The following is a 21,092-nucleotide window of genomic DNA, read 5'->3' as shown; positions in this document are numbered from 1 at the left end:
ATTTATAAGGCAACATGTATTAAACCTACTGCAGAGACATTCAAATAAATGAACAACAGGACACTTTTTGCATCTATTTCAGTGTTTAGTGATCCATTCCAAAAGCAACAGATACACTGGCCCTTTAAGAGTTAGACAGCACCAATACAGTTCAAATCTGCTAGAGATCATGCACGCAATACCAGCACGGCTGGCAGCCGTCTGGCAAAGGCTGGTAACTTTCAAACAAAAAACAATTACTTGTGATTTTTGAGAAAACAGCCATCATCTTCTACAGACAAAACTGACAAAGATAACAGTGATCCAATATACCACACATGAAGGTACAGTGGCATGGGTGGGGTGACAGGTTAGCGATCTAACTTGCGTGACAGAAATGATGAAACAACGGTTTAAAATGAACCATTAACCTGTTCCTCTGTGATCAGACCATTCTGGAAGACATGGCATGAAAAGATAACACTGAAAGCAGACCTGGAAAGGTTATATGACCTTCACAATTTCACCTACTGAGATATGATAGTTTTCATTGATGTATATCCTTATCTGATTGAGGAATCTATTGAAAACAGCTCACAGTATGTACTAAGAACAGGGTGGGGGTAATCTCTCCTCAAACATAGAAGAAATGTATAATAATAATAATATTAACATATAAACATTAATATTACATATATCACCATAGGATATTAATAGATTTAGATTTCTCAATATTAGCCATGGAAGATCTCACAAATTAAAACCACGGGAGAAATACTTTTGCTGCTCCTGTACAAAAGTAACAAAATGCAGCCCATACCGATTGAAAACAAACACCAAAGCACATTCTTTTATGAAAGCTTCTCATAAAATGATGGTGATGCATATAGAGGTGGGTGTACATAAAACCGCTGACTACAAAATAAGACGTCTGCACAGAAAGCACAGACTCTTGAGATGACATAACGTTGTGCTGTGACCTAAACTTAAAAGGCATACAAACGCTCGTGCCCTCTTTACAAAAGGGTGTAACTTGTAGTGTTATATCTTACCACAATATCCTATAAAAATGAACCAGTAGTGGTTTAAGGCCTCATTCTCAGTTTGCTTTAGACTACAGCTATTAGGGAAATAAACATTTGGTACTATACATTTTATACAGAGCATAACTGGCTAAAAAGGTCAGAAAAAGCTGATGAAAGCAATAAAACAGTTCAGTTGAAAGGACACATTTGTGTCACAAAATCAAAATGAATAAACACGATTGTGTTTATCTTGTGAGCTAAACCAAATCTCCACGGCGCAACGCAATAAGTGCTTTTCCGGTTGTTTCTGTTAAGTTTCCCACCGATAAGCCAGTTGCCTCAAAGCATGTGGTCGCTTATATATGCAGAATCCAAATACGCTTGAGTTCAAATTTTGTATTCTCAGTTCTGTAAAGGCGCCAATATAATTCAAGCGAAATTGAAGAACGGAATAGTGTGATGTAATTTTGAACAAAATCTGGCCAGAACAAGCACAGGCCGCCTTTGTATTGCGTTCAGTAATAAAGGCCTTGGTGGCGTTATTTAGACAACAAAGATTCTTATCAATGTCAGTTTCATTAGATCCACATCATTGATAGGTAACCAACACAGGTGACAACTGTTGCTTTGGCTAGGGCTATACAAAACATGTCACAGTTTGCCTGTTGCCTGATATCTAGTCTAGTCGTAGTCTAGCTGACATCAATAATTCATCACCAGAAATGATTTCAGAACTAAACAAGAGCAAAGCAGCAGTTACCCTACACGTCGATTTTAGTACGATACTGAAAATAATATACATGACCCTGATGGCAAGAATGATACGCAAACAAGACTAGTACTGACCTTATCTACCACAGGCTTTTGAGTTTCAGTTGCTACAATACGCATTTTTAACCAAGATTAACCCATTTCTCGGACATCATAAAGGTAATCATTATATTGCCAGCTTGAACATCAATAGCCAATGAAAAAGGGGCCAGAGGTTAGTGGCTATTTGTGACTGATGGGTACGATATGGCACTTAAGGCCAAATGGAGAAGGCAGTTAAAGCTTTTGAGTTGAAAACTTAATACGAAAGCAATCGAGAAGAGCCACTTTCTCCCAAATATGCAAAAATGGCATCAATATTATACCTCAGTTTAGTGAAAATAAAGTAGGGAACAAACCCAATATACATGACAAAAATATTATTACAAAAGAGAAGAGGGTCTGGTAAAACTCCAGAAAACTTAAGGCATTTGCCAAGACACGAAAAGGCAGCTCTATGAGTTCAAGCTTTCAAAATGCATGAACCCTTTTCCTTCCGAGCACAAACGCTCACAAGAAATATACAAAACTATTTGGTAACAAACGTTTACTACGTGTTATAAAACTGAAAAAGGTGAAAAATGTACCTTAGCTAAAGCTTATAAAATTATATATCAATAAAAATAACAATAATAATAATAATTATATTCCTTGGTCCGTAAAAACTATATTACTATGATACCTTTTCCTCCAAGCCGAAACGGTGCATTAAGCCCTTTAATAGAAAACAAAATCTCCCAAAGCCATTTTCTTCTTGCACTTACACAAAAGTGGCTTTGTTATAAAAAAGTTTTTTGATTGTTTTTTGTTTTCATGTAAGGCTAATGCATTGATCCTGTGGCATGTTGCTCCGCAGCACGAATTAGTTCAGTTGCCACGTCCTAAGGAAACAAGAAAAAAGAACCACAGCCAGGAGCCGCAACAAAGAAAACCCCAAAGAGAGATCGGAAAAGAGGGACCGTCATTTGTTTCGGCCGCCCATTCCGTGAAGTCCTATCGCTCTCAGTGGCACCAAGTATCCGATATTTGTGATCCTAATTCCGAGAAACTTAAGAGTCTGCATTTGCCGCACACAATGAATTCCCAGGTTAGGATACAGACATAGCCGAGGAAGAGGATGAAGATGAAGACACACTCCCGGCTGCGGCATATCCCCCCTGGCCATCGACGGCCGACTGCAGCAGCAGACTGGAAGAAGCAGATGGTGAGGAGTTGCTGTTGGCTCGCAGTATGGCTCCGGCGGCGCTGCAGTGTGGCCGTGGCCCAGGTTCTGGAGTATACGTGAATGTCAGAGCCGTGGAGTAGATGATGCCATCGTTACGGACCAGAGTCACAGGAACCTGCACCGGCTGCCGAACCCAACGCCACCCTTCGCGGAACGCAGAGATGTCGGGGACCACGCAGAGTACGCTCTCTCCACACCTGCAGCAAACACATAATTTTTCATTGATTGAAAACAATAAGCAGTGATGTCTAAAACTGCTAGTCAATTTTTTTTATTTTGTTTTTTAACAAAGAATGTGCAGAATCTTAATGTATTGCATGTTGCAACTAAACTGTCCATTTCAATGTTACATCAAAACAGTTAGGCAGGTAGACAAGCACAAACATGTATATTGCAGCTCCTAGATTGCAGGAATCCATTTATGGCAGATCTGATTCAGCACCAAACTATTTGTTATTTGCTCAACTGTAGAACAATTTGATTGGTGTGTTTGTTTCACCTGTACATAGTGTCTGCCTCCACATCTCCAAACCAGACTCTTAGGTTAGGTGAGAAGTTTTGGCCTGTCAGCTCCAGCATGGCAACATCTCCTCCTCCATTTAGCTGTAACAGAGGGTTTTACAGCTTTATTTGTAATTTGGCATATAAAGTCTAGTATAAATAAAGATACATGTATAAAAAAAAGCACTTTGCAAGTGCTTTTTACAGCATGTTAAATACAGCTGTGCGCATTACCTGTAAACTTTCGACGACAGGCACAGGTGTAACAGGTGAAGGTACAGGGCCCATACCCTCATAGAATGTGTACTCTGCTTTGTCTGTGCTGATGATTGTCCAAGACGCCCCATCATTGATCATTTCTTTGTTGGTTTCTTTTGGACAGGGTGTGGCCTGGAAGTAGTTCCGAAAAATATTTTAAGTAGGAACATATCAGATTTCTGGTTGGATAAATAATGTATTTGGACATTTTACATCAGTTATCTTCCAAGATCATTTCATATCTGCAAAAACAAAGTCACTCAAGCTACAACAAAACTGTAACAGCCGCCCTATGACTATCACCAGGTGACTAACCTGAAACTGTATTATCCTCTCCTGAGAAAGGCAGAGGTACATCCGCTCTGTGTCTTTAAGGTAGAAGGCACATTTGTGTAGTTGTGACACAGGATCATCTGCATCCATTAGCGCTGTCTGCTTATCCACCTTTCGAATGATCTGCACGCACGTTTTGTCACAATGTCAACATTCTTATGCAAACTGTTTGCACAAAATGTACAAACTCATCGTTCCTTAACTGCACCACAAATACTCACTCCACCCAGTCCTACACAACACACATTCACTCACTCACACAATGATCGCAGTCATCCTGTTTTGTAAGAATGAATGATAATGAAAATGATGGCTTACCAGTCGTGGTAGAGCCATGCCTGTAACTGAGCACACCAGCTTTACCGACTGACCGTAATGGATGTAACCGTCTCTGACTGTAAACTCTTCACCCTCTGATTCATCATCGTCCACTACAGACAAAAGAAACTTGATTATTAATACTTAGAAAACTTTAAAGACTCAGTTTTGAATAAGAAAAACAGATCAATATGTCCCAAATTACTTTCCTTCATTATATATGACAAACAATACAGCAAATTGGGAGGACTTAATAGAAGTAATAGAAAAAGGAAGGTGGCGAGATAAATGCTGACTCACAGGTGAACAGAAGGGAACAGGACAGTTAAACAAAAAACAAAACAGATGAAATGTTGAATGAATAACTAAGTTTGCAAACCAAACAAATGAATATTGTAAGGCAAGAGTTGACACAGCTACACTTAAACTATCAGCTTGTTAGAAATGCGAGATCTTTGATAGTCAAGTTCAAGGTCCCATAATCCCCTTGTTAAGATTCTTCAAATTTTCAGAAAACGTTTTCCTTTATCATTAAATCTAGTGGGCTGTTGTTTAAAACACTTGTTTTGCTCCAATTATTATGTGTTAGGTAAGCATACGATACTCAAATATTGACCAGGATTCATTTACGCATACAATGTGGTCACTTACAAATGATCAAGTTCAACGGAATGCATTGAAGGTTATGTAAAAGCTTGTATTTCTAATGCCTAGTGTCATTTTACTAATACTACTGTAAATGCACTTAAGCCGTATTGTTAAACAAACAAAAAAACCTGTTTTAGGAAAAGCAGACTATGCTTCCCAACAAGCAAATTATCAGTTTTACATATCAAAAGAAATACCTGAAAAAACAATGCGGTTGCTTTTAAATATAATGCATGATATTTCTAAAGAACAAGTGTGGTGAATGTCTTACATAGATGAATGAAAAAGGCTCCCCACTGTTGCGAGCTGGCGTGGAAGTTTCCACCCTCCACGTGAAGGTACCGCGTACTGACAGTTTGAGATCGCAAGCGGTTAAAAAGAGCCACCTTCGTCCCAGAAGCTATGCACACTAGGACAGAGAAAGATTCATCAATAAAAGTGGGGCATACTAATATAATGTTCTTATCATAATTCTTTCTAAAGCCTCATAATTTATCGGGTTTATTTTTCAAAAGCAAATGTTGAACTCTTTTGACTCACGGTCTGCGTTCTTCAGCGACTGTTTCTTTTTGGAAGGTTTGGAGATGACCTTGATACGTTTGCTGAGGAAGACACCGATGTCTGCACTATTGCCGTAGAACATCTTGACTGACAGCATGAAGTGCTTCCGTTTGTCCGAGTCAGAAATGTATAACGTTTTTGCTGTACAAAAGTTCTGCAAAGGATAATTTAATGATGACAGGTGCTTTTGCATTTAAAAAAATGTATGTATTTTTTGGGGAACAGTTACACTATGTCTGAATTGAAATCTGCACCTTGCCCTCCAAGTTGAGCTGCTGCATCTCCTGTTCGCTGTTTCCAATACCAATAAAGGCACAAGGCTGAGACTCCTGCTCCGAACAGCCCTCGCGTTCCATTTGCTCCTTCTTTTTCTTCCAGCCACAACCCATCAGGTACACACATGGCGGAGGACAGAAGAATCTAATACAAACCCAAACCACATTTTAACTTTTAAATAAAATGTCTGCATATTTACATCTAAGCATTTGACAGATGCCTTTATTCAAATGCTTTCATCAAAGAATTTAAATTCATAAATGCTATTAGTATGTGTGTTCCACGGGATTCAAACCCATGACCTCTGCACTGATAATGCAATGTTCTACCAACTGAGCTAGGAGGATAACGCTTGAAGTAACATAAACAGATCAAAGAGTCTAAACCACAACAACATGTGATATGACAAAAAAACACATTAAGCCCTAAAAATCAACATTACCTTTTTTCATTTCCATATGATTTCTGGGCGACTTTTGCATGCAGTATGAGAACAGTCTGATCTCCTCTCTCCTTCAAGTAGTTCCGCATCGCCTCTCTGCGGGATACAGATAGAAAAGAACAAGTTCATTTATACTTTACTAATTTAAATTTCATAAAAAAATACATAATTTACCATGCATTTACCTCGTCAAACGCTTTGGCTGAGGAAGCTCCCCAAATTTCCTACAAAAGTCAAATCACACATCTTTCAACATTACTGTTTACTCAATCACAAACACATAGTTTCCAGTCAGTCCCAAATGTTGTCTATGTAGTGAGCGTACTTGGTCACATCCCCCAAAGTTATAAACCCCCTCAAAAGTTGAAAATGACACTAATAATTCTCAAAAATGTAAAGAATTTCTAGTACACTTTTTTAAAGTGTAGTTTGAGTTGACAGCTATCAAATGAAATAAAAACAAAGTTTAGGTTCGCTCTGAAAGCTCACAGTCTCAGTTTTGATACTTGACTGGCTAACTTGGGTTGGCTAACATTTGCTAAAGTGCTCTCCCTTGCACATTAACTCACGAGTTGACTACATTTACATCTTCTTTGGAGGATAAAAGTGCGTTAAAGTTTTAAACTACACTCTCTCCGTCTTCACTGTAAACACGGAAAAACATTAACTCTCCACAGCATTAACTGTTTACGAGAAACTGATGAAAATATATCAGCTAAATAAAAGCTACGCGGCTAACTGAATAAAAGAGCCCATGGCTAAAACCCCCTCAAAACCGGACAAAAGTTATCCGCAACCGGCCGCCAACGCACGAACACACGCCAGCCTTATGAAAAATTAAACCAAAACTAATTAACTCGATTAAACCGCCGAAGCTCATTTTATCCGTGACTTTTCAGCGCCCCGTCCGTTGAAAATTTCGCAGCTTACCCTGTCACAACAGGCGCCATCTTCACCAACTCTCTCTTTTAAGGCCAACAATCGCGAGATTTCCCCCGCTTGCACCACACAACAACAGACCGCATCGATGGGGGAGGGGCAGGCGGGGGTAGCGGTGAGAAATAAAGGGGGTGAGAGCGGCGAGGGAGACACCGGCGTGGGAAAGTTTCGAAGTCTCGCGAGAGTCCCTCGAAGCTTTCCAAGAAAGCGTATGAGGGCCGGTTCAGTGTTATCGCGAGAGTGTGCTGCGGATGACTGCCAGCCAAGCGCGTGTGAAAGTTCTCACGATGGGGAAGATCGAGGCCGCACCTTTTTAGCGCGGGCCGTGAGAAAAGATTTCTAGAAGGAAGGAAGCATGAAGACTAGGGCACCGACACTAGGAAATAGCGATCTGACTGCGAGCAGCTGGAAAGGATGTAATTATTAAAAGTCTCACTGAATTTTAGGAACATTGTAGGTTTCGGTTTCGCCCCTTTCCGTTGCATGAAGTAATAGAGCACTGCATGTTAGTGTAACCTGGATGTGGGAAGAATACAATAACACTGTAATTCCTATTACTGTAAACTGCTCTAGCATCACCAGATGGTAGTATTGCTTCACGGTAGAAATGCTGGTATGTCAAACAGCTTGCTCTGTAGCCCAGACTAGCAGAATTAGATGGGTGATGTTTCTACCAGGGCTGCGTTGTAAGCGTGGTATAGGTTTGGATTAAAGTGACCCTAGACCGGGCCGGTTCTAGACATACTAATTTATATTATATATAAATTTAGGGATCCTATACTAACAGATATACTAATTTTTCTGTGATTAAATTGACATATCATTATTTAATACAAATAGGGGTATTTATTCTTTAAATATTTTATTGTCAGCTAGATATTTTAAGAGGGGTCCAGGACAAATCTAGGGGGAATCCAAATTTGGACTTTGTTTCTTTTAGTCCATAAACCATCAATATGCCAGTGTGTACACCTAGTTGAGAAAAGTTAGTTTTTCTCTCTGAAACGAGAAAGTCACATTGAGTATTTTTCTAAAAAAGGACAAGCTCATTGATATGTCCAACATAATAAATACAGAAAACAGCACAGCACAGAAAACTCCCTTTGTTAAGTAAAATCACTGCGTGGTATGTAGCAGACAATGTTGTTGATTTTAAGTTAGTATAAACTTATATAATATAAACGTGATTTAGAGCAATTAATTATCACATGGTAGGATTACGTCTGGTGTGCCGACTTGTCTATTTGGATTTGTACTTTTTTTTACAATGTGTCTTTGTTGTGATCAAACCGACTCAATGTATCACATGTTGCTGGTCTGGTAGGCGGTTTGAAGTGGATTTAACAGGTAAGAGTTTATCGAGGTTATTGCAAAAGACTGCTCCGGGTCTGTATTAGAAATCAATCCACAGCAGTTGATGTAACATGCAGTATATAAATTCCACCATTGTACAACACCAGTTAAATTATACAGAGAAAATGTAATGCTTTGTCAGTGTAACTTGTATTGAATAATTACACATTCACTTACAAAGCATAAATAAAGCACAATACTGATCACATTTATCCAAACTGTTAACTGATATCAACATATAGAAAGTATCTGGTGTTATCAGAGCATATGTTATCGTATTGGATATTAAACCCTAATTAACATTCAGTAACATCCAAATAAGTACACGGTATCTCAAATCCTTGTAGTTCTTTATGTACCATTTATGAATCATTACTAAACCATGTTCAGTACATGAAGAACCAAACCACATTCTGCTAAGGTCTGATGTGATATCATCAATCAGTCTATTATCTGACCTGTATGTTTGATCATCCTAACATATTTAAAGCGCAAGAGATGAGAGGAGTACAACAGAAGATTCATTGGAAACATTTAGTTCATAGATCATAGTTATTTTAATATTTAAAGATATTTGTTCAAATCTGATTAGATTACATTATAAATCATAAGTAAGCTAATACAGAGATAAGAGGGTAATGATCCCCTCAATGTTCCAGGAGATTGTAAACGTAGTAGTCCTATCTGCCCTTAAACCTTTGATCCTTACACTAAAATGAGCCATTTAAAATCTTACAGTTCTGCCTGTATACAGAGGGTTGTGAAGTACTCGCCAAATTTTGTTTTGGTGCAGTTTGAGTTTAAGAAATAAAATGGTAGTTAATGTAAGGTTTAATTGTTGTTTGGTAATTTGTAGTTTTACCTTAGCAAGCGATTTTGGTCTTTTCCTGTTGAAGTAGAAAGGAGTTGGTCTTGAGTGAATGAAATAGCTACCCAGAGATGTAGCAAATATGGCTGCCAAAAAACTTTGCTGGTACTGGCCACCTGATCAGCTTTTTCCTCTTTATTGAACTGAGAAATTCTCTTTAAAAGAATTCCTTGTCTCAGCACATTGAAACAAACAACATATTATTTAAAATGTATATAACAAGCTTTTTTTGAAAAGTGTGATGTTTTATAAAAGTATGATGTACAACGTACATACATTATCACTGTTTAATTTTAAACATGTATTGAGGATACATATTTTAATATTACTATTTATATGAACAATTATTAAGATACACCTGAGATTAATGCTGCCTTCGCGTGCTCTCGGTAATTTGGTAAATCCCACTTCTGATGTCATGATTCCGAGCTGGTTGTGTTCAGGTGCTTTGTTATCAGAAAGAATGCAGGACGCCAGATTCATGCCTGCGTGTGTCTTTGGGAAAATGTTATGGTAATAGTTTTCAACCGTACATCCTAGTGTATAGTTTTACTAGTCAGCTTGCTGACTATATTCTGCAATATTGGTGAAATACATGCTATTTTCACAGTGTACAAAACATACAGTATGCTTCAAATGGTTATTCATATGTAAATATGTACTAATTTAACGGCAAGACAATGAAGCTGTTGCGGAAAAACTAATAAATCATATCTGTCAACAGCAGAAATCCTTCTCCCATCCGCCCTGTTGATGAAACGTGACATCAGAGGGTCATGTGCAATTTTTGCATATTTCCGATAATTCCGAGAGCACGTGAAGGCAGCATAAGACACCTGAAATTGTTGCACAACAATCAATTTAAAAGAGATGAGTCACTTACAAGAAGTTAAAACTCGACTCATTTAATCATTAGTGATTTTTTATTATTGATGAAAGCACAGAATGACACTGCGGGGTTCTTAAACTACATTGTCAACTCTATATATTTCTCTGATAATGCAGTTTCAAAACACTGTAGGATAACGTATAGCACCATAAAGATATGCTCATCAGAGCAAACTTAATTACCCCCACCTAATTATTTCTGATAATTCTTTGTCTCTGTTCTCTTCATTTCAGTTATTATCAATTCATCCATTGTCCTGCAGGAGCAAAAGACACCTCTGAAATAACGGGGTGGTTTAAACAGGTTGGGGCAAAACTTGGGTTTATGGTATAAAATCTATCCACTCATGTGTCTGTTTGATAGCATGGAAGTCGGAAGAACAGAGAAGATACAAAAGATACAGTATGACCATGGTCTAAGAAGAATTATTAACCCTGATAGAGGAAGCAATGTTGCTTTGGGATTGAACCTGGGGTTGACAGTGACATTTCTGGCTGAGCTAAAGAACAGGTAACCCAAAAATGAACTTTCTGTCATCATTTACTCACCCTCTTGTCATTTTAAACCTGTATGACTTTCTTCCGCTGAACACAAAAAAAGATATTTTGTAACAAAGTGTAACCGAACAGCACCAGAACGCATTCACTTTACCAACCCATACCACTTTAACTCGTTCGGTTACCAACATTCTTCAAAATATCTTCCTTTGTGTTCTAGAAACTTTTGTATGAGACCCATTGCTACATCATGTATGTCTTACTATACATAACTTGAAGGTAAGCAAATGTAGACAGAATTTGCATTTTTAATGATGGTGGACTTGATCAAACCAATTAGTTTTTGTTCATTGCAGTTAAATGCAATGTAAATTTATCTAACAGTTTTTTATAACCCTATTCATGCTTTTAAAGGGGCAATGTGGAGATTTTAGCGGCATCTAGCAGTGAGGTTGCGAATTGCAACCAACGGCTCACTCCACCCCTTCCCCTCCCTTTCAAAGCGCTATGGCGGCTCTCACAGGACAAAGGCAGAAGGAAATAACGTATTTACGAAACACGCTCTGTAGGGCAGCTTGTCTGTTCATGGCTACTGTAGAAAAAACATGGCGAATTCCATGTAAGGGGAGCAGCGGTGTATGTAGATAGAAATAGCTCATTCTGATGTAATAAAAACTAACGATTCATTATGTATTACACCTATAAAGACATAGTTATGTATATTAAATTATATTTCTGTCAATAGATCCTCCAAAAAATTACAAACTGGACCTATACTAGTCTACCAGATATCTGTATCTGTTTAACATGAATATTATTGTACATGGATGAAATATTATTAGAAAATTAAATAGCCATAGAGTTATATAATGTTTTATTTAGGTAACAACATATTTATTAAGCCCCATGGTTCAAATAAAGTTTTTGTAGATACAGATTTTATTTGACTGTTCTTTGTATTTCCAAAATGTGTCATTGTGTAACATACGATTGTGTATTTAGCAAAACCATTAACCATTTTCTGTACAAAATATTGTTATATAAAACTCTTATCAACACACACACACACACACGCACACAAATATGTCTTCAAAATAAATGGTGAACTCAAACCATTTTTCTTTTCTTTTTTGTGTGAATTCCACCAATAAACTGTTAACATCAAGTATAAACATTCAAAACCAGTTTGAATTGGATATGTTGCAGACTTGTTTGAGTAATCAAAGTATAATAAATTAATAATACATAAATGTGCAATGTGTCTATAAAGAGGTTGCCTTGAGGATTTCAGGGGCGTCCAATGTTTTCTTATCCTCTTTGATCTCCACAGTGATTGTTGGATTGTCATACATCTCTAGTCCGTTATCCTTATTTTCGTGTTTTCCCGTCTCCCCATCTCCCGTCATAGAATTACAGCACTTACAACAACAACAGCAGCGAGCGGCCATAACAACGACAACTCTATCCCAGGGTTCCAGAGAGTGAGCCCACAGAGGGAGAAAGTCCCAAGATCGGAGACAGGAAGGAAGCCACTGTGGTTTGTGCTTTTGTAGAACATTAACGACGATAGCGAAGACCAGAACAACCACGATGGGGACAAGCACCCCCACTAGGACCTGCCAACCAGCCAGAGAGAAGCCGAAGACCAGAAGAGGGATGGCGAAGAAGCAGAGGATGATATAGCAGAAAGCAAACCATCTGTACTGGGCCGTTATGTTACCGAGAGCCTTCGCCATACGAATGGGGAGACGTGTAAAGGGGAACGGGTACCACAGCAAGATCCCAGAGAGGTTGAAGAAGAGATGAACCAGGGCTATCTAATGATGAAAGAAGGTACACTGTGACATCATCGACTGGGTGTGTGAGTGTGTTTTTGTGCAAATTATTACATCATGCTAACCTGTAATGAATTTGCCAGCGTTTCTCCTGGACTGGCCATGGCTGCTAATATTGCTGTTGTGGTCGTGCCAATATTGGCTCCCAGGGATAGAGGATATACCCTTTCGATGCTTATGACACCAATACCTGCCAACAAAAAGAACAAAGCCGTTGTATTACATGTCGGTTGTTTAAGCATTTATTAGATAGAAGCACAGTTGTAAAGTAGTTAAACACACCCAATCCTCCCCCTGAAGATATGACAACTGCTTACCAATCAATGTTCAACAAGATAATAAGTTTTGGCAAGACCCCTCAAATTTAGGGATCCTGTTTCCTCAACTTGTAAATGAATCACAGAAAGGGAATATGTTGTACTGACCTACAAGAGGAGTTATAGCGGAGGTGAAGACAGAGCTGCTCTGCACAATAAATGTCATTCCGGCTCCCACTATGATCGCAATGTATCCAGTCAACCACCCAAACGGGAATGGAAAATCTGTTTAAGATGTTAAATAAAATGTCAAACTATTATTAAACATAAAGGGACAGTTTACCCAGAAATAAAAATTCTGTCATAATTTATTTATCTCCATACATGTCATTCAAACCTGTACGACTTTCTTCTGCAGCACACAAAAGAAGATATTTTGAAGAACGTTGGAAACCAAACAACACTGGCCCCCATTGACTTCCATTGCATGGACACAAAACCACTGAGACGTTTCTTTAAATATCTTCTTTTGTGTTCAATAGAAAAAGAGTCATACAGGTTTGGAATGACATTAGGGAATGAAAGAATTTTAATTTTGGGTTAAACATCGCTTTAAAAGTAATGAAATGTCCTTCTTGTATATTTTAAAGGGATAGTTCACCCAAAAATGCAAACCTGTTTGGTTGAACAAAGAGAACAATATTTTCATCCAAATATCTTTCTCTGTGCTCATCAGAACAAAGAAACGTATACAGATTTGGAACAACTTGAAGGTGAGTAAATGATGACATGATTTTTTTTGGGGGGTGAACTATCCCTTTACCATTTTAATATTTTCTCTGGTTAAAAATGAGCTGTGGGATGCTGACCTGTGTTGATTATCTTCTTGATGACTACAGCCACCTGGCCCTTGAGCATTGAGTTCAGCAGCTTCACAATCAAAATGAGGCAAGTGCACAGCACCAGCAAAGAGCAGAACAGTAAAATCAGACCCACTGACAGGTCAGACAGTGTTGTGTTTATGAAGATGTGATGACCTGGATAGAGGGAGAGGAACATATCTCAAACCATTTTAACGGAACAGTATAACTTCTGTATCCAAATGGAATATAATACATTTACTGCATCACTGCTTTTTATATGGTTTATTGTTTTGTGTATTTTATTTAAAGGTTGCGAATTGCAACCAACCGCTCACTCCATCCCCCTCCCTTTTGAAACACTACGACGGCTGACAGAATTACATGCAAGGGGACCCGCGGTGTATGTAGCTCATTCTAAGGTAATAAAAACATAACGCTTCATTGTGTAAGCTCTTTATACAGCGCTGAAGGCATAGCTATGTATATTATATTGCATTTCTATCAATAGATCATCCCCAAAATTATTTACTGTTTATTATTTACACTATTTATTGTTTGATGATCAATAGATTGATGAACATAATCTATACTTGAGCTGCATGAACAGTAGGCAACTCAAAGCATTTCATACCGTAAGTAAAAAAATCATCAGAAACTCACATTTTTTTATGTTAATAATTTCTGTAACATTTTTCAGTTCCCAACAAGACCCATCAGTGCAGTTTTCTACTGTCACATTCTGTAGAGTCTAGAAAAAAACAAATGTCAGAAGAACACATGAGTTTGGCACATTCTAGCAGTATCCATAAATACTTTCCTCTTGGTGTTTATCTAATCAAAATAATTACCGTGTTTTGGAAGGTCTTGCACCACATCTTGATAAGAGATTTGTTTTTTGCTTCAGGATCTCCGGTAGCAATGCCGCTTATTACAGTCTCATCAAGCTACAGAAAAATTACAATTAAAACAAAAAAAACATAAAATTATTCCTATTATAAATCTGATTTGAGATTTTTAATCTATTATCTTATTTGTGAACAGCAACCCTTACAGAGGTGTAAAGAGTACCTGAAAACCATACTTAAGTAAAAGTACAGATACCTTGCAGTGAAAATTACTCCATTACAAGTTACAAGTCACCAATTTCAAAACGACTTGAGTAAAAGTCTTCGAGTATCTGATTTGAACAGTACTTGAGTATTTTACTCATACTGAATGTAGGCTCAAAGCAGCACTAGTCCTCAACACTTAAGAGACATGTCAGTGAAAAACTAGAAACAGACGATTCGTGAGGAGAGCAATCGCATTTATTTTCTTAAATCATAATAAGACTGAACACCTCAAAATTGCAACAAATCATGGCCGACATCATAACCTACTGTACGTCTATTACAAACACCCAAGTCTCATTTAAGCTCAACTGCTCATAAGTAAACCAAACTCCTTCAAAAAGGTCTCTTCAATATAACGGATAAATAAAGTAATGTTAAGTAAAATCAAAAAGTCAAAGCCTTTTTGCACTGGACATGCTGGTTTGGGCCTCATCGCCAGCTGCAGTCATGTCCTCATTTCACATACACTGTTAGCCCTTACCTGCCATTTCTACAGTAATATACTGTATTGGCAACACTGTTGCCTGCTAGTTACTGTAGGTGTTTTACAGTAAACTACTGCAATGGCTGTTTGAAGATTCATTATAAAGAATCTATTAACGCACTTAAGTCACACAGTCTTAGATGAACACGTGTAAATAACAGATGAACACAATAAATCTGTCAAGATTTCACCAGAGGAGAATTAAACACAAACATCAATAACATCTTCACATATTACAGACACCACTTTCACTTTATTTCTGTCATCTGTGTAAGATCTTATTGAGATTTAACTCGAGTTCATAGTGGTTCAATTATGTTTTAAGTCACCATTATGGCGATCAGTGTTTGCTTTGGTTGGACTCTTTGACTTTCTTGTAGCTTTAAAATGTACACTTATACAATAACACTGAAAGGGACTTTACAGGAACCGCAACTTTATGTTTGCTTAGTAACTGAAGATACATCTGAAAGAATTCAATCATTAAATAATAATAATATAGCATTTAAGATTTATTAAGATATGTCTGGTAAAGTGATTACATGTTATAATGGAAAGATCTCTGTCAGAAAATCTTTCTTTGCAATTGAGACACAGTTAGACACTTGACATACAAACCTCATCAATGTTGACAAACAATCATGAATGAGTTTTGTACTATGTACCCAGCATGCATTGCAGCATGATGCTGTTCAGTTGATTGTCACCATTGTTGAGATTCATATGTGGTTTGTTCATTTCTCTGTGTCCGACTCATTCTATAGGTTAATATTTTGTCTATATAGTGTGAGAGCACTTTTGAAAGTTTAAATACTACACATTCTCTTTACTGGTTTACATCACTTCATGGCAATAGTCCCACCATATGGTCAAATTTTGAGCAAACATGTTTAGAGCACATTTAGGAAGAGTTAGTTTTAAAAATAAGAGCTTTTGTAGATGTGTGACCTACAGTAACTAGCTGGCAACAGTGTTGCCAATATATTACTGTAGAAATAGCGGGTAAGGGCTAACCGTGTGTAACCCGCCAGTGATTGACATCTACCTGATACTGCACTCATATTCACATAAAGAAGCCATGTTGACAAGTTTTTGTAAGTTAGGGCAAAATCCACAAGATTGTAGTACCTTCATTGCCCTGTTAATGGCTATATTAATTATAAGATAGGTGCCATGCAAAATGTAATGTGTAATTGCATTAGTCATTACAAATGTAGTGGAGTAAAGAGTACATATACTTGTTCAAAAATGTAGTTAAGTAGAGAGTAAAAGTTGCTAATATCTTTAATACTCAGTACAACTACAAAGTAGCCAAAAAGATACTTAAGTAAAGTAACTAAGTACATTTACTCCAATACTTTACACCACTGAACCCTTATAGCTTTATACTGAACAGAGGGGCAATATAAGTGCATGTGTGCTATTTACTCTCTTCCTGTTCTTTATTATAACACACACCTCTATGATAGAAAGGGTAAGCGGGTCGGTAATGACATTCAGGAGGTCAGGTGCATTTTCTCCACTTTGAATGTGGAATGACTTCACAATGAGGCCCGTGAGCTTCACCAGGTAACCTGTGGCAACTTCCAGTGGCAACAGCACCAGGACGGAAAGCCAATTGAAGAAATCGTGCACAGTGGCACCCGCAAATGCCCTGGATAGATAAAAGCCAATATGTTATATTCACTTTATATTAATTTATGCATTGATACACAGGCCTGTTCTCATCCTCACCTGCGGAACTTTCTCCTGTCGCCAACTTGTGTCATAGCCACTATGGTATTTGTGACTGATGTACCAATGTTGGTCCCCATGATCACAGGAACAGCGGTTGAGACTTTAAGCACTGTTGAAGAGGGGTTTATTAATAGTGACCTGACTTTGTGATTCTATGGAAGATGTGACCCATGATCACTTAAATAATATTTAAAAAAAAGGTAAATTATTAATTAAAATGAATTATATCATGACACAGTTGTTATTAGAAAAATGAAAATAATGTGATACATCACAACAAATATTCAACATAATAATTGGCTGTACAAGTAATTGTAACTTTAAATTTAAATTATATTATACACTCAAAAGTTATTATAGTAACGGTTATAATTGCCATGACTTACCTTTTTCAGGGACATTATTATTATAAATACAAAATTATCATAATTAATTACAGCAAATCTACAATATTGCAATACATATAATTTAATACAATTATAATTAATATATTTAAAATATAAATAATTATAACAAATGTAAATAAATCGTACACTAAAAAAATGGTGCTGTATAGCACTAAAAATGGTTCTTTGCTCGTAATCATATAGAGGTACCACTTTTAGTGCTATATAGCACCATATCTTGGTGCTTCAGAGGTTCTTCAAAAGTTCTTTGGGGTGACCGAGGTGCTTTATAGCACCGCTTCCGTATAAAGAACCTGTTAAGCCCCTTTATGGTTCTTCAGTGGTTCTATATAGCACCTCAGTCATCCCAAAGAACCGCTAAAGAACCACTGAAGCATCAAAATATGGATCTATATTACACTAAAAGTGGTTCCCCTATGATTACGAGCCAAGAACCACTTTTAGTGCTATTTGGCACTGTTTTTTTTAGAGTGTATAAATATAATTAAAATAGTCTTTTTGATATTTAAACTCCATTTTTGATGCCTTTATACATCGCAGAAATCACTGCCATCCTTATCACTCATACTCACATCCAGAGGAGACCATGCTGACCACAATTGATGAAGAGGTACTAGAGCTCTGGACCAGGAGAGTTACCAGCATCCCAATCACCAGACCTGCCAAAGGATTTGACAGCACTGCATTGTCCTGGAAGATGTCCCCTGCTGCTTTACCTGATGAAACACAGGACATTGTTACATCAATAAATGTAAAAAAGGTTCTAATTAGATTCCAAAATTTGTTGGTGTGTTATAGGTGGGCGTTTTAATGGTACCTCCAACAAGCTGAAAGCCCGAGCTGAGGATGTCCAGTGAGCAAACAAACATGTACAGCAAACCGACCAGACCGATTAGCTTTCCTACTGTGATTAGAACTCGGAGGATCTTCCCTTTAGTGTCCAGATCTAAGTGAAATACAGAAAAAGAACGTTTAATACTTATTTATTCTTGTGAAATTATTTAACATTGGGGTAATGGCAAGGTCATGGAGTTCAAATCAATATACAAACTGATCAAATGTAGCCTATGTTGAATTCCCTGTTAGTTGCTCTAAATAAAATTGTCTAATAATTGAATAAATAAGACAGCACAAAGCATACTGTATATGCAGTTTACCTGCCCATTTAACCCCCATGTCCTGCAATTCAGGCAGATCCCAGGGATTGTCCTCAATGAGAGGTTCTGTGGAGAGGGCAGGAGCCATGGCGGCCGAACTCTTACCTGGAACTGAGAAAAGATGGTGACAGACACTTTAGTTTTTCAATTATAAAAAGACTCATATTTTTTCACTGTAAATGGTCACTGTACATACCATCAAGTACTTCTGTTGGCATCTCTTCACAACTTGTGTCCATCTTGGAGTGAGGTGCCATTATCTGTGATACACACACATCCATTCAGTGTCAGTGTTTTACTGATGTTTTCTCAGTTTTAAGGAAAGAGTAGTTTGATATTTCCTGAGACATTATTTCTATACTGTACGAACATATTAATCTAATGTAATGCTGTACCATTTATATAAAGTAAAGGGTGCAAATAAAGGGTGGTTTACTTAGAAATAACACTGTAAAATATTATTTGTTGTTTTTTGTTGGTTCAAATTAAAATGGTTCCCTTAAAATTTTAAGTTAATTCAACTTAAAAAAAATAAGTTAACTCAATGAATTTTCTGTTGAGTTGACTAAACTCGTAGAGTTTACTAATATTTTTAAGTTGAATTAACTCAAAATTTTAAGGCAACCAGGTAACTTTTTTTTAGTTGAACCAACAATTTTTTTACAGTGAATATGATTGGTCTGAAAACAGTGAGAAGGTATTATTTGAACATAGTATTCGTAGAAAAGTGTTCCAGTTATACTCTAACCCATGTATTCAATAATTGAAAAAGGACTAAACTTTCATTCAGTTTTAATACTCTTTAAGTTTATTTTATGCATTATAAACTAAATACTTACAATACGTTACATATATTCCTTTTTACGGAATCATAAGATTTCCATTATTATTAAGTTATTAATAATACAATCATGCAAAAAATGTTTCTAAGTTAATGGACAGGACAAATAAAAGCTTCCTCAATTGATCGAACTCACATGGTTTTTTTATTGATTTCTGTATTGTTCCATATACAGTAATTTCCCACCATCTTTTTCCACTGACACCAGCCAGATTATTAACAACTTCAATCTCATCCTTATTTTACACAACCTTTTTACAATTAGAAGCATTGCAAATAACTTAGTCTTTAAATTAATTCTACATTATGTGCTATAATGTGGCACATCTCATATTAAAAATTCTCAAAAATTTTAAAAATGGCCATTCCTTGATAAATTATGTTTAGGCAGATCTAACAACAAGGATAAAGATAACACTCACCCGAGGTGTAGTTGGATTGTCCGTGTTGAGTTTTCAAAGGCCACTCTCAATGAGAACAAAATCTTTCCGAAGTTGACAATAAAATAAAAGACTTCCAAATTCTCTTTCTTCTTGGAGTGAGTCCTCCTTCAGCACCTAGGAGTCAAGTACTTGCCCTATCTATGCACTCAAATCCCCTCTCTACCTGTCTAACCTATTCCACAGGGTACCAAATATGTGACCTAAACTAAATAGACCACAGCCAGAACATTGGATTGTGTCGATTGAGCCACAATATTTCTTTTTTAAATGTATTCTTCGGAGTGGCTGGTCAACACAAGCTCTACATGTGCTCTGCTAGTGGCATTTATAGCCAGAAGATCATTGAGGATTCCCCTGTCCAAGGTTTACCACGTCAGTGATAACGCTCTGGGGTGTGGAAGCGTGCACAGTGCCATGATTCACCGCATGTCTGCTTTGTGTCTTTATGTGTGGTTTCCAATGTTTGTGATATAAAAATCTTCAAGAAGCAATGTGCAACATAACCGCTGTGATGTTATGACATGTTTGTGTCTATGCTCACTGTGGCACGTTAGATGAAGTTGGCGTTAAATTTGCCATGTCAATTATTTCTCTGTATCCTATGTGTAAGGTCATGAACTAGCATGTGTATGTGTGGTCCTGGTTAACTCTACAGTGTGGGGACAAATCAAACCCTGTACACTGAATCTAGGACACTGATCGATGGACATTCTTGCCAGCACGAGATCAGCAGATTCCAATCGGTTTCTAAACTAATTGGGTCATTATTATGAGTCATGGGGGAAATAATGTACTGTATCTATCTACACATATATTAATAAATCATAAATAATCTATTATGATGCATTATAAATCAAGCTAATCTCGAACAAGTGAAGGGGTGATTGTGAGGTTGTACTGCAGTTAACTATGCATTGAAAAGTTCAACTGCAGTGCTCTCTTCTGGATTGAAAGCACTAGTCAAGGGTTTGCTCCTGTGCGTATTATTGTGCCTAGACACCAACTAAAAAATCTCAAGTGGTTTTTCTGTAACT

The 21,092-nt window shown here is 37.3% G+C and overlaps 2 protein-coding genes across 3 annotated transcripts; both read right to left on the bottom strand.

The window, feature by feature from the left end:
• Positions 1-52: 52 nt before the first annotated feature.
• Positions 53-7,419, bottom strand: rbpja (recombination signal binding protein for immunoglobulin kappa J region a). 2 transcript variants are annotated; one of them, XM_057331113.1, is made up of 11 exons: positions 7,307-7,419; positions 6,562-6,600; positions 6,377-6,472; positions 5,913-6,078; positions 5,638-5,812; positions 5,369-5,506; positions 4,450-4,562; positions 4,114-4,254; positions 3,775-3,930; positions 3,539-3,642; positions 53-3,236 (listed from the first exon to the last, which is right to left on the bottom strand). In XM_057331113.1, exons 1-11 carry the CDS (start codon positions 7,324-7,326, stop codon positions 2,903-2,905), a joined length of 1,482 nt encoding a protein of 493 aa, XP_057187096.1. In that variant the 5' UTR covers positions 7,327-7,419; the 3' UTR covers positions 53-2,902. The 2 variants fall into 2 exon arrangements, with proteins under 2 accessions (XP_057187096.1, XP_057187095.1); XM_057331112.1 differs by lacking the exon at positions 7,307-7,419 and adding an exon at positions 7,234-7,280.
• Positions 7,420-12,150: 4,731 nt separating this feature from the next.
• Positions 12,151-19,048, bottom strand: slc34a2a (solute carrier family 34 member 2a). Its single transcript, XM_057331111.1, has 12 exons — positions 18,971-19,048; positions 18,775-18,885; positions 18,435-18,563; positions 18,190-18,333; positions 17,208-17,319; positions 16,932-17,127; positions 14,726-14,821; positions 14,538-14,625; positions 13,884-14,051; positions 13,183-13,299; positions 12,823-12,947; positions 12,151-12,739 (listed from the first exon to the last, which is right to left on the bottom strand). The coding sequence occupies exons 1-12, from the start codon at positions 19,029-19,031 to the stop codon at positions 12,185-12,187; spliced, it is 1,902 nt and encodes a 633-aa protein (XP_057187094.1). The 5' UTR covers positions 19,032-19,048; the 3' UTR covers positions 12,151-12,184.
• Positions 19,049-21,092: the final 2,044 nt, after the last annotated feature.

This window comes from Triplophysa rosa, linkage group LG4 (assembly GCF_024868665.1).
Source record: "Triplophysa rosa linkage group LG4, Trosa_1v2, whole genome shotgun sequence".
Taxonomy (NCBI): Eukaryota; Metazoa; Chordata; class Actinopteri; order Cypriniformes; family Nemacheilidae; genus Triplophysa; species Triplophysa rosa.
The sequence above is the reverse complement of the archived record's forward strand: the minus strand, read 5'-3'. Positions and strand labels throughout refer to the sequence as shown.